General features: G+C 42.9%; 1 protein-coding gene across 2 annotated transcripts in view; it reads right to left on the bottom strand.

Moving 5' to 3' along the window:
- Nucleotides 1-2,885: 2,885 nt before the first annotated feature.
- The window catches only part of KDM6A (lysine demethylase 6A), a 192,058-nt gene continuing 177,507 nt past the window's right edge, over nt 2,886-17,436 (bottom strand). For both annotated transcript variants that reach the window (XM_038760419.1, XM_038760420.1), the window contains 3 exons: nt 9,773-9,899; nt 6,027-6,197; nt 2,886-3,376 (listed from right to left, as the gene is read on the bottom strand). In XM_038760419.1, coding sequence (XP_038616347.1) covers nt 3,347-3,376; nt 6,027-6,197; nt 9,773-9,899 — 328 coding nt within the window. In that variant the 3' untranslated portion in view covers nt 2,886-3,346. The remainder of the gene's footprint in view (nt 3,377-6,026; nt 6,198-9,772; nt 9,900-17,436) is intronic.

Below are 17,436 nucleotides of genomic sequence, written 5' to 3'. Positions count from 1 at the left end.
ATACCCCTTCTTCTTCCTTCCTCGGCAAAACTGTGTGTCCATCTCTTCAGCTAGACTGTAAACTCCTTGAAGACAGAAACCACGTATGCTTACTCAATCCCACACTTCCAAACAGTAGTCCCCACACAGCAGGCACTCGATGCCTACGATCGATTGACGGACTTGCCTGTTGACGTGAACTCAGGCCACCTTTTGCTGGTCATGGAATTTGGGCCAAAAAGCCCTGGGAAGAAGTCAGGGGTGGCAGAGGCAAGGGCAGTGACTGCTGTTGCTTTGTCCTGCCAAACAGGGCTCTCTTGGGAGGGGAAGTAGGCACAGGCCAAGGGATGTGACAGGGGAATAGCATAGGTCAAGGAAAAACCAACACAAGCAAAATCTACAAATGCAGGAAACACAATCTTTCAAAAAGCCTTAGTGGGGATGAACAGAAGGCCATACGTACTTACATAACCTTTTTTTTAATGTTATTTTTAAGCACTTTCTATGTGTCAGGCACTCTTCTAAGCGCTGGGGAAGATACAAGGTAATCAGATTAGACACAGTCCGTGTCCCACATGGAGCTCACGGTATTTATCCCCATTTTACGCGTGAGAGAACTGAGGCACAGGGGGAGAGAAGTGCCTTGCCCAAGGTCACACAGCAGATCCCAGCTACCTCTGACTTCTACACCCGTGCTCAATTCACTAGACCAAGCTGCTTCTCTTATCTTGTGTGTCAATCAATCAATCAGTGGCATTTACTGAGTGCTTACTACGGGCGGAGCACTGATTAAACGTAATTGGGAAAGTAAAATACAACAGAGTTAGTGGACACGTTCCCTGCCCACACTAGGAGCTTACAGGCTAAATGGGAGTACTTATCGGATTTTTCTACCGTAAGCCAAATAATCTACACTTGGCATGAGAGGCTGGGGTGCCATAGCATGAGCTGGATAAAAATGGGATTAAAAACTGAAAATTAAAAAAAAAAGTCAAACAATACTGTGCTCATCCATGGTCTTTTTACATATTCACTGTCTGTTTCACGACCATCTCATTTTTTCCTCTTCTCCCCCGAAAAACTACATTAATTCCGTACTTGAGCGACTCCAAAACAAACTTTACAGAGAAAGATAATTTACTTTTGGTAAGTTTGGTTTGCTTCAGTCCCAGAATGCCAACTATCACTTTAGATTGCATTTAGTACTAAGTATAGGTTTTGGCTTTTATGAACTGTTTCCTAATTGTTTATGATTTAGCTAGAAAATTACGTATTTATTGTATGACATTTTAATCCCAATTTTTTAAAGTACAGGAAAATCAATGAGGAAACTATTTATGAAAACACTTGTAGTTTAAACTGCCAGAGCAGCACACAGGCAAACGCTATTGCTCTTATTAAGACCAGACCGTAATTACTTCCTCTGGAAAGATAAAAAAGCAATAATTGCCATTAGCAATTGCTGCCAAATATTTACCAAATTAAATGATACATCTCCAGATTTTAGGCCTTCAAACTGATTGCAGGAAGTCAAAACACTTAAGATCTGTTTGAATGAAAAGAAGTCCTTCATTAATGCAATTAGAATAAAATTCCACTAGAGACTATATTAAATTGTGTTCAGTGTCGTGCTCACTGATATCTGCTTCACTAAAACTACTGTTAGAGGTAAAGTTTAACATGCCCCCCCAGAATTTTTCAAAAAGGAATGGGGATAAAAACCCAACACACGTCGCAAATTTAACTTGGCTCATAATAAATTACCCTAAACTGAGATAACCATCTATTTGGTCAGGTGTGATCCAAATACTTTCCGGTCTCAAAATCATTCCTGAGAAAAGGACAGCATAGTAACGTTTCTTCGGCACTGGTGCAGAGCACTGCGGTAAGGGCGGGCGAAGACTGCACAGGTGGGAAGTTTAAGGAAATTAAATACGGTCCCTCGGGACGAGAACTACGCTTAGAAATTGTGCCAACTCGTTTTCGATACACTCTACCTCCTCCCTAGATCTGTGCTTAATTTTCTTTACTCAATCTAGTACTCTCACATTATTTGCAAAACCCATCAAACCCAACATCACAACGTGTTTCCTTTCCAACCTTCTGTCCATTCACTACTTGCTTTCTGCTACTACATTTTGGCAGAAATTGTTTATTGGTCGGTCATTGCAGTGATGCAATTTAACAATAAACCAGTCTGAAAGACATTTCAGGTCTTGAGGATACATACCATATATATTTCTTTAAAAATAATCATACTTTTGTAAGCAATACTTTTACAGTAGACACCTCAAATCTACCATAGATGTGAAACTTAAAACGAGGAAAAAAGTCAGTTCTAAATCTTTATACATATATTTATATTCGGATTTCTATATATATTATATATACATGCAGAAGTATATATAAAATATATATAATCAGATTTGAAAAAATGAACAAAAACTGGGCACTGTACATCAAATCCTTTTAAAACTCAAACAATAGAAAAACTCTTTAAACATTAAACAATTTTAATAAAAGTTTCTGTACAATGCTAAGCAGTATTATTTACATATAGAAAATGTAATAGGAGTAGTGTTTGAAATTACAGAACTCCTTAAAATTTCAATGGCAGGTAATCTGGAAAAAATAACAGCATTCCATTCACAAATATTTTCAAGCAATAAATATGTATTTATAAATAGTGTAAATTTACATCAAGATTAGAAACAAAAATCACAAATCTGAAGTTTATTCCTTAGTCTATGTGCAACCCATTATCTTTGTGACTTGGCTGTTAATTTTTTAAATTTTATTTAGGAACCAAAAGTGTAACCGTCATGGTTTCGAAACAAGACAGAAAAACATAAAAGCAGTAAAAAATTGATATCACCTAACTTTTCACATTAAAAAAAAAAAAAAAAAAAAAAAAAAACGTTGCCCAAAGAAAGACTTAAAATTTCTAACTACCTTACAAAGAAATGACCAGCTAGGCTAGTACTTTTTCCAAGGGAAAGTCTGAAGGGGGGAGGGGAGAAAAAATGGATGAAACCAATTCATCAGCCCAGAAACAGAGAAATATAAAAGAGGTGGTCTTCAAGTCAGTAGTCTGTATAATGTTGCCAGTTTTGTCAGATATATATACAAAACGTGGAAATATTTTTTTTTTTTTTTTTGAAGTACAGCTGGGTCAGCTTTATTTGAATTCTGGAGAAGGAGCAGTGTTTCTCTCCCATCCAGTTGGTTGACACTCCGCACTTGGAAGGTTGCATAGACACAGCTTTCAGCCAGCAGCCTTACGGGATAGCTACAAAAACCAGTGGTGCAGAACTGGGTCACTTCCTGAATATCAGAAAAGTTCTCATTTAAAGTCCGTGGAACAATGTCATGATGAGGAGGATGGTAATGGAGGAGCCTGAAAGACAGAAAGACGAAAAAAAAACAAACCCGCAACGACGGAAATTAGTAGGCAGAGACGGAGGGCAGGCGGGAATTCGATGGCCGAAAGGGAGCCCCGCGCTGTCCCAGAAATTTCCAGCCCCAAACCTTCAACCATCTGCTTCACCGAAGATGGACGGACGGCTCCCACTGCCCCCCGCCGCTTTCTAAAGAGCCCGCTCGCTTGCCTGACCTACTCTCAGACTGTTTCGCGACAGGCCGACCTTTGGATTGAGGGCGTTTTTAAAGCTTTTCCGTCATCATCATCATCATCAATCATATTTATTGAGCGCTTACTATGTGCAGAGCACTGTACTAAGCGCTTGGGAAGTACAAATTGGCAACATATAGAGACAGTCCCTACCCAACAGTGGGCTCACAGTCTAAAAGGGGGAGACAGAGAACAAAACCAAACATACTAACAAAATAAAATAAATGGGATATGTACAAGTAAAGTAAATAGAGTAATAAATATGTACAAACATATATACATATACACAGGTGCTGTGGGGAAGGGAAGGAGGTAAGATGGGGGGATGGAGAGGGGGACGAGGAGGAGAGGAAGGAAGGGGCTCAGTCTGGGAAAGCCTCCTGGAGGAGGTGAGCTCTCAGTAGGGCCTTGAAGGGAGGAAGAGAGCTAGCTTGGCAGATGGGCAGAGGGAGGGCATTCCAGGCCTGGGGGATGACGTGGGCCGGGGGTCGATGGCGGGACAGGAGAGAGCGAGGTACGGTGAGGAGATTAGCAGCGGAGGGTGCAGGCAGTAGAAGGAGAGAAGGGAGGTGAGGTAGGAGGGGGCGAGGTGATGGACAGCCTTGAAGCCCAGGGTGAGGAGTTTCTGTCTGATGCGCAGATTAATTGGTAGCCACTGGAGATTTTTGAGGAGGGGAGTAATATGCCCAGAGCGTTTCTGGACAAAGATAATCCGGGCAGCGGCATGAAGTATGGATTGAAGTGGAGAGAGACACGAGGATGGGAGATCAGAGAGAAGGATGGGAGATCAGAGCGATCTCCCAGACCAGACCAACCCCCGGGGGTCTGAAATCTTAAGGTGGCTTACGAAGGAAGAATGGCGTGTCAGCCGCCAAGTTCCAGGAAAGAAATGGCGGGAAAGTCCTGCCCCCCGAAAACAATACGAGAAGGGTTGGGGGGCGGAGGAAATGCAGGAGGAGTCATAGCAGGGGGAGCGGAAAATGGCTGGCAGGGGTCAGAAAGCCACACCTGGGATACTATTACCAGGGTGGTTAGGGGAAGAGGTGTGGGGGGAAGACCTAAAAGAGGTCTTTTAGACTGTGAGCCCACTGTTGGGTAGGGACTGTCTCTATATGTTGCCAATTTGTCCTTCCCAAGCGCTTAGTACAGTGCTCTGCACATAGTAAGCGCTCAATAAATACGATTGATGATGATGATGAAGAGGTGAGTGGGCTGGATCTCTTTCTGTTCGTGGCTCTTTTGCTGTTCCTCTCCTATGTCCTAAGAGGCACAACGCTGATCCATCTACAACTTGGATACATGCAAGAAAACCTTCACTGCATCAGTAGAGCAGAGTAGTAGTAACACAATGTAACCTGCTTCTCAACTTTTTTTTTTTTTTTTACAAGCTTTGTCATCTGTGCAGACGTTGCGTTTAGCTCAAGACCTCAAACTAAGGGTCTCCGGAACTGACCTCACCCTAAGAGAAATCCTCTTTAGCTGGTATGTGGAGAAATGCTCTACAACCGTGAGGTGCATGGCAACGAAATATAGTAGGCATGTCTTCCTGGAGGACCCGGCCAACGGGAAAGGCAAGCAGAGAGTCCTCTGTGGGGGCTCAGGATATCTGCATTGGAACCGGAGAATGCTCAGAGGGTCAGGGTGGGTTCCCTATGCTGGACAGCAGCGGCGAGGGAATCAGGCGGAGACTCAAGTTTAGTGTGTGAAAGGAGGCGACGGTAAACCACTTCTGGATTTTTACCAAGAAAACTCTATAGATAGAGTTTATCTATCTATATATTTATATTATTTATAATTTTATAAATAATTTATATATAAATATATATAAATAATTTATATTATTATATTATATTTATCTATTTATAGATAGAGTTTAACAGAGGTGGGGCGTTCTGGGAGAGACGAGTCCACGGCATCGCTACGGATCGCGGTCGACTCAACAGCATGAGGCAAGACAAGACAGGGTGGGTCTGCTATTTCTCAAGACTCCTCAGGGGCCCCGGGATCTGCTGACGTTACCTACCGAGCGCTTACTGCACGCGGAGCACTGTACTAAACGCTTGGGAGACCACTACAACAGTGTTCCCTGCCCGCAAGGAGCTTACAGTCTAGCGGCGGCTTTCGGAGTACCCGTACGAGTGTCTAGTGGCACGTCCCATATCCTTAATACAGTCTCAAGAACTATTAACAGTCTGAGGCTGTTAGATGTCCAGTCAGAATACAGCTATGGGGGTGTTAGCGTATCCGCGTGATTGAGCGTGTCTTGATGTAAGCATGCCTTAGTATCTTGCTCAACCCCACAAAGAACGTAAGCAAAACTACCCCTCAAACCTTTTTAATCCATCCGCTGGCAGAGGGAAAACACCCAGCTGTTAAGGCACAACTAATTGCATACTCACGTGTTGAATTGACTTACTAATGTAAATTGGTCATAGACTTGCATCAGGTCCTCCATTTTGTATTGTTCTAGCACCACAAAATTTTCCAGGTTCCCGCTTGTTTTTCGTGCACAATCTTGGCAATGTACTACATACGTCTTGCGAGAATTGCTCTCGTTAGTGACAAAGAGCAGATCAAAGACCTCTACCTATTCGATAGGAAAGAAGGAGGAGGGAAAAAAACAACGCTGTTGAAGTGCTGATGCGGTAAATTCAAAGGGCTATTCCAGGAATTGAACCCTGGCTTCTTTATGTGGATATTAAATGGGCAGACCAAAGTAATTGTCAAGATCCTCCCTTCAGAAGGAAAAAGGCAGAAAGAGAGAGAAGGTAACAAAGAGCCGGACGTTTCAAATAATCCACAGTACCCGAATCAAATCTCCAATGCATTAGACAACAGAAAATTCATATCTGATTCCCTTAATAGGAGGAGTGGATACTGAAAGAGCTTTAACAAAATGTTCTTATTAAAGTTTACTAGCTGTGTAAAAGCTTAGACAATATATCAAGGTTGGTTTATGATTTTTTTTTTATTTGGAAACGTCTCACTTTTTATTCTATTGTACCGAGGTCTCATTGATACCAGAGAGAAATGAACGGAATGGCTTTTTTGTCCTTGGTGTCTATTCATCCTTCCCCTATGATTACCTTGTTCCTCCTTTTCTATTTCTTCCCTTTCTCTCTCCCTCTAGTTGTGTTTGTCGCTTTTATTATTCCCTCGTCTCACTGATCTCTCTCTTTTCCTTCTCTACCCTCACCTCCTTTCTGCCCCCACCCCCGGGCCCCCCGCTTAATCCCAGCGGCATAATAGTCTCCCCTCAGTCCTATTCTTTCTGCTTCTGTTGGACAGACCCTCCTGACTGGCTCTCTGTGCCTCTACTGTAGCTGGCTGCCTGTCCCATGTCAAAAAGCAGAGTGGTCTAGAGGAAAGAGCAGGGGCCTGGGTTCTAATCTTGCACAGCCCCTCGGGAAATACTGCTGCTTACTAAGAACCAGTACAATGCTCTACAAACAGTAATTGCTCGATACTGCGGCTGCCGACACATATCCCCTTTGCTTGATTTTCTTACCACAGCGTTGCCCTCAGCACTGGCTCGGCCTGCCCTAAATCTTTCGGCATGCTAGCTGTACACTGTAAGCTCCTCGCAACTCTATTATATTGCAACTCTGTTGCACTGTACTTTCCCAAGCGCTTAGTACATGTGCAGAGCACAGTAAGGGCTCAATAAATACCCCCGATGGACTGATTTCATTTTCCCTTCTCCTCTGCCTCTTCCCACTTGCCAATGCAAGTGCGGAAATGGCTAGATAGGTGAAATGGCTAACGGGGCATAAAATTCGCAACGCATTCAGTCGTGCTACCATGTGTGTTTTTCATATATAAATAATTATAAATTATTTATAATAATAAATTTATTTATTTATTTTACTTGTACATTTCTATCCTATTTATTTTATTTTGTTGGTATGTTTGGTTCTGTTCTCTGTCTCCCCCTTTTAGACTGTGAGCCCACTGTTGGGTAGGGACTGTCTCTATGTGTTGCCAATTTGTACTTCCCAAGCGCTTAGTACAGTGCTCTGCACATAGTATGCGCTCAATAAATACGATTGATTGATTGATTGATTGATATATGCTTTAGCTAGGATGACAGTAGAGAATCAAGGGACAATACCCTGACAAGATGAACCTGTTCGGATATGGTGGGCTGCAGAAGGAACTGCATGTGTGTACCGTGCAGTGTTGGAAGGGGTACGACTGCTACAGCAAAAGCGTGTTTAACACGAAACTCTGGTGAGCATGTGTCATATATGGAGAAATTGTGTGCATCTTCACCACCTGCATTTATCAGTGCCTACAGGGCAAATGGTTCTGCACTCTGCCCTGTGTTAATAGAATTTAAGAAATGTTTTGATTGAAGACTGAAATTAACGGGAAAATCAGCCTGGTTCTTGAAAAAAACTTCAAGTTCAAACATCTAGTTCCATGGGAATGCCGCGAGGAACTCGAGGCTGGCCAGTCTTTTTTATTCAAAGCCGCAGGGAGGCAGAGGCTACATGTTTGGGGGCGTGGGGAGCGAGGTGGGCACACATTTCAGCTCTAGCGTTTTCCCACATCGGAAACCAAGGCAGGTCCCCTACGCCTGTTCCTTCCGGCCCAGTCCTTGCCTGGGAGATTGCAGAGAGAAGGGGCGGGTGTTCCGTCACAAGACAGCTGAAGTGATGCGGACAATGCAAAGTTTGCAAACTTCTGAGAGTTCGGCTTGCAAAGGGCACTCTGTCCTGAAAGGGAGCACTGGCCAGCTTCTTTCCAGCAGCCTTTGATGGGCAGGAGGTGCCATTTCAGCTTTTTAAAAATAGAAGAGGATGGCGTTGGCCTTTGGCACTTTTAGAGCAGATGTGAGATTGCAATTTCACCTGCTTCTATTCCTAATTAAAGGCAGGGGAAGAAAAAAGAGGAAAAAATTTAAGGGGGCAGGGAGGGGAAGAAAAGAAACATTACTTTCCTTCTCACTACTTGCCCCAGGCACTATATATTTCGTCTTTGGTAGAACAAATTATTTCAGGAGCTTTCAGAAAAGATGAGAATGAAGTCTGGCAGTGGGCTCTCAGAGTCCCAGAAATAGCCACTTATTTACTGACCCAGGATGAGTGACAATTACTTCAGCAATGGTATTTATCAAGCGCTCACTGTGTGCAGAGCACTGAGCTAGGTATTTGAAGGAGTACAATACAGAGTTGGAACACGCAATTCCTGCTCACGCCAAGGTTACAGTTTACTTCAACTACTTGTAAAGCAACATGGCTTAGTGAATAAAATCCGGGTTACGGGTCGGACACGTCTCGGCAGCATAGGACAAGACAAATGGGATGCAGGGGAACTGAGTTCCAATCTGACCCCACCGCTTGCCTGCTCTGTGATTTTGGGCTACAAGACAACTTCTCTGTACCTCAGTTATCTGTAAAAAGGGGATAAAATTCCTGCTCTTTCCCTCCACCTTCGACTGTGGGCCAGGGACTTATTTGCAGATTTCGAGCGTTTGCAATTACCATCTTCCCCAGGAGAACTCAATGAACGAGGTCTAAGTTTAGACCTTATGGTGGAACAACCCAACCCCGGGTGATCCAACCTCATCAGTTCAATTGAGCTAAAGATGGTTATGAAGACTGATGAAAGCACTGCCAAACGACAGAGAGAAATGTAAAGAATGGAAATGAACACCATAAATACCCAAAACAACAACAGCAACAACAAAAAAGGTTTCTTATCTATATCCTTGAATTAGAATCAAAACGCCCTTCAGAGTCCATATACTAGGGCCGTCTCTTGCCTAGTAAAGTGTTTTGTCATTTTATTTTTTTTCATGGTATTTGTTAAGCATTTACTATGTGCCAGGCACTGTACTGGGTGTCGGAATACACAAGATAATCAGGCTGGACACCGTCCCTGTCCCACACAGGGCTCAGAGTCTTAATTCCCATTTGACAGATGAGGTATCTTAGGCACAGAGAAGTTAAGTGACTCACCCAAGATCACCCAGCAGACAAGTGGCAGAAACAGGATTAGAACCCAGGTCATCTGACCCTCAGGCCCGAGCTTCTCAATTCAAATGTTGTCTTCTAGTGAACATTTGGGAAGAGTCCCGGGGCCAAGGGGCACCCTTTCAAGAGACAGTCAGAAAGAAAAATGGATTTTTGAGAGTTGCCCAACTCATCAACTACTGACCTCACAAATGCTACAATAATGAGCAGGCTCCTCCTTTGTCCGCCCGTGCCAAACCATCTCCTTTCCTGCAGCAATGAGCGCTTCCCTCAATGTCTGACACTGCTTCAGAGTTCTCAATAGGCAATACCTACGGCAAAAAGCAAACAGAAAAAAAAATCCAACATCATCGCATCACGCCCGACAAATGGATATGAAAATTCCTTAGCGGGAAACAATACAAATTAAATTAACACAGCGGTTGAAGCCTAGAGTTCTGTTACAGTCTGGGATCTATTCTGGTTCCAACGACGTTATACAATTTTCCACTTCTCAGAAAATGGAAAAAAAAAATCGCTATGCGGATGTGTTTCTTGGATAGAAAGCAATACAAACTAAATATTCTGTGAGGAGGCGGCCCGCCACACATTTCCATGCATTTTAATGAAACAAAGTAATCATTCATCTTTAAATACAAGATATGCTTATTTCCATGCATTATCACATATTTTCTTCTATTCCTCTACCAAGAAGGAGCTCACTTATGCTTAGATAAAATTTTGTGTTAACTCCCTACCCGATACCCAATCGATGGAACTGTAAACTTGGAAAAAAGGCACAACCCAAGTTTCTAGTGTCCCAAAGTCTAGAAGGGAAGCAGCGTGGCTCAGTGGAAAGAGCCTGGGCTCTGAAGTCAGAGGTCATGTGTTCAAATCCCGGCTCCACCAATTGCCAGCTGTGTGACTCTGGGCAAGTCACTTAACTTCTCTGTGCCTCAGTTCCCTCATCTGTAAAATGGGGATTAAGACTGTGAGCTCCCAGAGGGACAACCTGATCACCTTGTAACCTCCCCAGCGCTTAGAACAGTGCTTTGCACATAGTAAGCACTTAATAAATGCCATCATTATTATTATTATTATTATAGAAAGAAAATAGATGATTTTGAACCTTGCAGTAGTTTCCTGCTAAGAGATTACAAGTTTTCTGGGTATCTGACATAACGGTATACTCATGCACAGAACTATACACTAAAAAAACTGTCCTTTAGGTACAGGCAAATGTTGGCTACTCCCCCATTTTAGTTTTTTCCCCCATTATATTCACTTTCCACTTTCCCAATAATTCAATTATTTCCCCCATGACCCATGTCTGATCAGCAGTGAGCCTGGAGATTGGTGGAAATCCCGAGATAAGCAAAAAGTTGAACTTGAAACCAGCAGGGTCTTCAATCAGTGGTATTTACTCAGCACTTACTGTGTGCAAAGCACTGTACTACGCGCTTGAGAGAGTAGAGAAGCGCCACGGCTTAGTGGCAAGAGCACGGGCTTGGGAGCCAGAGGTCATGGGTTCTAATCCCTGCTCCCTCACATGTCAGCTGGGTGACTTTGGGCAAGTCACTTCACTTCCCTGTGCCTCAGTTCCCTCACCTGTAAAATGGGGATTAAGACTGTGAGCCCCAGGTGGGACAACCTGATTACCCTGCACCTCCCCCAGTGCTTAGAACAGTATGGCACATAGTAAGCGCTTAACAAATTCCAACATTATTATTATTATTATTATGGTACATTCATTCATTCAACTGTACTTATTGAGCACTTACTGTGAGCACAGCACTGGACTAAGCACTTGGGAAGTACAAGTCGGCAACATATAGAGATGGTCCCTACCCAACAATGGGCTCACAGTCTAGAAGGAAAGGGTACAACAGAGTTGGTAGACACATTCCCTACTGGCAACCAGTTTATAGTCTCGAGTCTAGAGGGGAGTTCATTTGAAAAAGGGGCATGTTTTTGAGAATCACTGTCCTAGGATTGCCATGTTTGAATTATACTCTCCCCTGGAACTGCTAAATGAGGAACTGATCATAAAAGAAAAGACAAATAGCAGCCCAGGCCCTGAAAAATCCACAACCTGGACAATCTGCCCTTAGGGTCATACTGGTCAGTGTTGAAACGCTGTTCTCCAAACAGGCAAAGAGATTTTATGTTGAATTAAAAAATCCTTTCACATTTGAAATATTTCTGGACTTCAGTAGTACTCCAGAAATAGAGAACACGGTTTCTCTGTTGTTGATTCCATTAAGCCTTGTGCTGACAATCACACCTCTGGGATAGAGCATATGAACGAAGTGAGATTATGTATTATTTTGACTCAGGTCCTGATGAGCGCTATCACCTACTGGCCTTTAATGTTAAAAGACAGCAAAAGGTTCCATGGAGTGGAGGAGGTTGTTCTCAAATACATTTATGGACTTAAAATCGGAATTGAAGACTTGGATACATATTTCGGATCTCATTTTGGACTGCATCACATTTCTACATTCTCGACTGGGGTCAAAAACGGAACGTGCAAAAACAACTACAGAAGGAAAAAAAAAGATTATGGAGTCACAGCTGTAAATAACTGATAAAATTAGAGCTAAAAATAACTGATAATAAAATAAAATAACTGATAAAATTAGAGCTAAACCAATGGTTTCTTATGCAGGTCTGAGGGGGGTTAGGAAACCCAGCTCGCCCAACATTCACTCCACCCCACCACATGCCAGTTCCAAGCACCAGGGCCATGCTATTTAAGCGAGCAGAGCCTGCAGTGTCCCGCTCAGAAAGGAGCCTCTCAGCCTGACCCCAACAGGCTAAATCAATCAATCAATCAATTGCATTTATTGAGCGCTTACTATGTGCAGAGCACTGTACTAAGCGCTTGGGAAGTACAAGTTGGCAACATAAAGAAACAGTCCCTACCCAACAGTGGGCTCACAGTCTAAAAGGGGGAGACAGAGAACAAAACCAAACATACTAACAAAATAAAATAAATAGATGACTCGAGGCAGGCTAAATGATTTCCTATTTATACTGGCCCAACAACCCTCAGCCCGTCCCTTCCATGACCCTGTGGAGTGTTATGTTCCCACCCCTTTCCCTTCCCGCAAGAAGCATCTCTTCTTCCCAAAGGAACGGAGCGAGGATAAGTAGATGCCTTTGAAACACCCCCACCCTTCACTCCTTGTCCTTGCCACAGGACTCCCGGCAGCAAGTTCATCCTGTAGAAATAATGTGACTTGGTCACAAGTCAGAGAGTCTTGGGTTCTAATCCCAGCTCTGCCACTTGTCTGCTGTGTGACCTTGGGCAAGTCGCTTGACTTTTCTATAGCTGAAAAACAGGGATGAAGACTGGGAGCCCCATGTGAGACAGGGGCTGTGTCTAGCGCGATTTGCTTGTATCCACCCCATCGCTTAGTACAGTGCCTGGCACATAGTAAGCACTTCATGGAAATAACAACAAATCTTTAATGTGGCTTCAGATCAAAATGCAGATCTGATCTTGTCAACCAGAAAGAAGTCCAGAGAGCCAAAATCAAGTTCTGTCCATTGGCTTCACAGCTCTTCACCACCCTTCTTAAATATCCGCTCTCTTCATCGGCTACATCTTGCTAGAACCCAGGACTTTCTGACTTCTGGGCCTATACTCTGTCCACTGGGCCATGCTGATTCTGCTCATCTTCCTGCATCAGCTCTTCACCACCTTTCTCCTTCTTAAATATCTGCTCTCTTCAGCAGCGACATCTCCCTAAGCCAATATCTTAATGGTTCTCGCTCTTGATCCTCCAGTCGCCCACAGTCACCGGTCTTCACCTCCCACATCACTCAGCCGTTTTCAGTGTTCCTTTTCAGCTTGTCAACCGGGCCAGGTGCCCAAGGTGGTTCTTTGGTCACAAACCTTCTTCACTGGTGGCACAGCCCAAGCAGGCAGTATTTTACTTCGGTCTTTTCCCCCCTCCCCACCTGCTCTTCATGGTGAAGGGTGGGTGGGAACTCTTTGAGACCCTTTGCTTTCACTGCACCATCCAAGCATCTAGTATAGTGCTCTCGGCAAAGTAGGTGCTCGATAAATACTGAGTGAATCAATGTGTCATAGATCTTTAGGACAATGGCTATAGGCAATGCTCTGGAGGTTCAGGTAAAAGACAATACCTCTGGTGACTGTGACTCACTTCACAGTCAGCACAGCCAGCTCTACCAACTCTAAAACTGAAGAAAATTGGGATTAAATTCCAATGCTGGTAAATTGCTCATCACATTTTTTTCTTTCAGTTGACAAAATGAGAAACTGAAGTTGCCTAAAATGAAGGTTACAGATGACTTGAAGTCTTTTGAATACACCTTAATTTGCACCTTATAATAAACAGGAGATTTAAAATTTGACGGTTTAGTAAATTTTGAGAAATGAGGATGATGGAGAGTGCAGCTAATAAGCAGCTTCGCTAAGAGAAAGCGAGCTTATAATATTAAAAAGAGACTAAAACCCGAGGAGCAAATTTTTGAATCATTGTTTGTGAATACTCACGACAGTAACTACTATTTTCAAAAGATGAAATTATCAGTCAGCTGACTCCTTAATTCAATCTCTGAGGTGGGTTTCAAAACAGGCCATCATTCTTCCGCTCACTGAATCGTATTTACTGAGTGCTTACTATGTGCAGAACACTGTACTGAGCGCTTAGGAGAGTACAATACGACAGTAAACAGTGATATTCCCTGACCTAGACTAGGAATTAGGGCAAAGCCGATCTATTGGCATAATCACGAACTGGTGGGATGGAGTGGCTCCAAACAGCCAACTGCTCTGCTTGGAGAAAGCAAGGAGCTGCTAAATAGCCTGTCAGGATAGAAGTGGGAAAATTTCTGTTCCTCAAACCTTCTCCCCTCAACCACCAACTATTCACAAAGGGTTTTCCCAGCAGAGATTGCTGAGCCCATCCGGCCTCGCTAGGGCAGCCTTAAATACCAACTGAGGGGAACTGACACGTGCTGGCGTCGTTTCGAATGGTTTTAATGAGATCTAATTTTTAGGAGTATTTCTTTTCGACTTTAGGATTTGTATGCTGATTGGGATGTATTTTGACGTTCTACTGTTCCATGGCAACTTATTAGGGAGTGAATGGGGGTGGAGGTGAAACCTTCCAGCCTACTCCTCTGAGTTCTACTTTGGCTACATGGAAATAATTTGCTCAATTGTGTAACAGGGTGATTTAAATTATATAACCGAAAAAATTCATGGCTGTGTAGAACGCAACCAGTAAGTACATGAAAAATGTCATTTTTTATCCAATGGTCTGTCCAGCCCAGCATGTTTTTTCCAACAGTGACACCAGGCCTGAGAAGAGGACTGAATGCTCTATGTCCCAACAGTTCTTCTGTTGCAGACAAGTGGCAGAGCTGTGACTAGAAGCCAGGCGCACGTTCTGACACCACCACCTACCATTCCTAACTTCTCCCTCTACATCCTCCGTGTTTCCCCTTTAGTAACCTCTTATGAAACCCTCACCTATTAATTCATGGATTTTTCAGCCTACTCAACTTTGTGAGGTGAAATATTACACTGGTTCACCACCCAGATGAAGTCGTATGGAAGAGGCATGCCCTTTTGATGACTCTGAATCAAACTGATTGCCGCACCAAGAAAGTACATGCATTTTAGAGAAGCAGCGTGGCTCGGTGGAAAGAGCCTGGGCTTTGGAGTCAGAGGTCATGGGTTCAAATCCCGGCTCCGCCAATTGTCAGCTGGGTGACTTTGGGCAAGTCACTTAACTTCAGTTACCTCATCTGTAAAATGGGGATTAAGACTGTGAGCTCCCCGTGGGACAACCTGATCACCTTGTAACTACCCTAGCGCTCTGAACAGTGCTTTGCACATAATAAGCGCTTAATAAATGCCATCATCATCATCATCATCTTAGATGGAGCACTATTGAGGAATCAGGGAATGTTCTGATTAGTGTGTCTAGACAGAACTCCATGCAATATTGGAATCAATCCAACCACCATTTTTCTTGAGCTCTTGGGCAGAGCACTGTCCTGAACGCGCGGGAGAATACAATATATAAAGAGTTGGTTCCCACCCAAAACGAACTTAGAGTTTAGAGGAAGAAGTGGTTGTGGGTAGCTGCAAGTTGTTGGTCAAACCAGGTGTACAATAACGGGAGATTCCCTTAAGGTAGGATTTGACAAAACATAACCCCCACATTATAGGACACCTGGGTCTCAATTTGTCACCTCAATAACTTTAGAAAACCACAATTAATCTCTGTTAAAACAGTTGTACATATGTGGAAATGCGACTTAATTCCTATTACAAGCTAATTTTTAATCCTTTTCCTTTGGAGTTCAGTGAATTGGTCTAGAAACCCCTTATTTTTAGAAAAGGGCAATCAAGTAAAAGCAGAATGATATCAAAGAAGATGAAATAGAGGAGAGAATAGGTATAGAAAGGCAAACCAAAGGTAAAAGGACTAGAGTAAGATCAAGATTGAAAGAACAGGATGGAAGAGAAGATGAATGGAAAATGACAAACTGAGGCAACCTGAGGTTGCAGAGAAAAAAAACAGAAGGAATTAACGTCAATATTTTTACTCTTATACAATCAATAAAGAAAATATATAGAAATAGGCATTAAGACCTCTAAGAGTAAATAATGAAAAGTAGCTCAGAAATCAAAGAAATGGCCCAAGCAAAGAGACAGGTAAATTTGGCCTCCTTCAGCATTCAGGCAGAAGTAGGAAAAGAATTTCTAAATCAAATCAACCAGTTCACAGTTTCATGACAAAAGAACCTTCTTCCCCGATATGCTATTGTGATACAGATCAATCAATCAATCAATCGTATTTATTGAGCGCTTACTATGTGCAGAGCACTGTACTAAGCGCTTGGGAAGTACAAATTGGCAACACATAGAGACAGTCCCTACCCAACAGTGGGCTCACAGTCTAAAAGATCAATAGATCTAAATAGATCTAAAAGTCTACAGATCAATAGATCCCCTTCTAATGGATTGGGTGAAGTCAGCAAATTGTAAAACAAAAAACTCAACCTACCGAATGGCCCCTAATAATCCCATACCCCTCATTTCTTCCCATGTTAAACAAGGACAAAGAACTGTGTAGGTGGGAACAGTAAGAGGAATACAAAGTGCAGAACTGCACTTTTATTTCTTCCACAAACTTAGGAGTCAACGAGGAAGAAATATTGGGATGTATTTTATCACAAACTGCTGACTTATGAAAAAAGGAGGTGGAACTTGAGCAAGATATGGATCCAGAGAAATGCCATCATTTTAGGTGACAGAGTTGTGGTTTACTAGCCACTGTCAATAATTACATTTATACTAATTAGTTGGCAAGACACTGACATATAACCAGGCAACTCTTTGGTTTTAAATGAAATAGGCAGAGCGAAATGACTTGGACCGGATTTGTAGATGGAATCTACAATTTCCCAGCACTTCCTTAACAGTGAAAGGCTCCACCATTAATTAATTAGCTATGGACACTTCTTTCCTCTCTCCTGGCATAGTTGAGGAAGGGAGAGAAAGCAAGCTATTGGTGCCTACTTCCCATTTCCTATTTCCCTCTAGACTGTAGGTTTGTGTGGTCAGGGAATGTGTCCACCAACTCTGCATTGCACCCTCCTAAGTGCTGAGTAAGAATGCTCTGCACACAGTAAATACTCGATAAATACCATTGACTGATGTCACACTGCCCGTCAACACTTCTGTCTGCTTTCAGGCTTGACATGTCCAAAACTGAACCCATCTGCCCTCCCAAATCCTGTTCTAACTGCACAGAGTAAATGCTCAATAAACACTATTGATTAATTTCAGTAGCTCTGGCCAAACCCTCTTTTTATCAC

Source organism: Tachyglossus aculeatus, chromosome 18 (assembly GCF_015852505.1).
Source record: "Tachyglossus aculeatus isolate mTacAcu1 chromosome 18, mTacAcu1.pri, whole genome shotgun sequence".
Lineage (NCBI taxonomy): Eukaryota > Metazoa > Chordata > Mammalia > Monotremata > Tachyglossidae > Tachyglossus > Tachyglossus aculeatus.
Note: the sequence above shows the minus strand (reverse complement) of the source record. Positions and strands in the feature narration are given on the sequence as shown.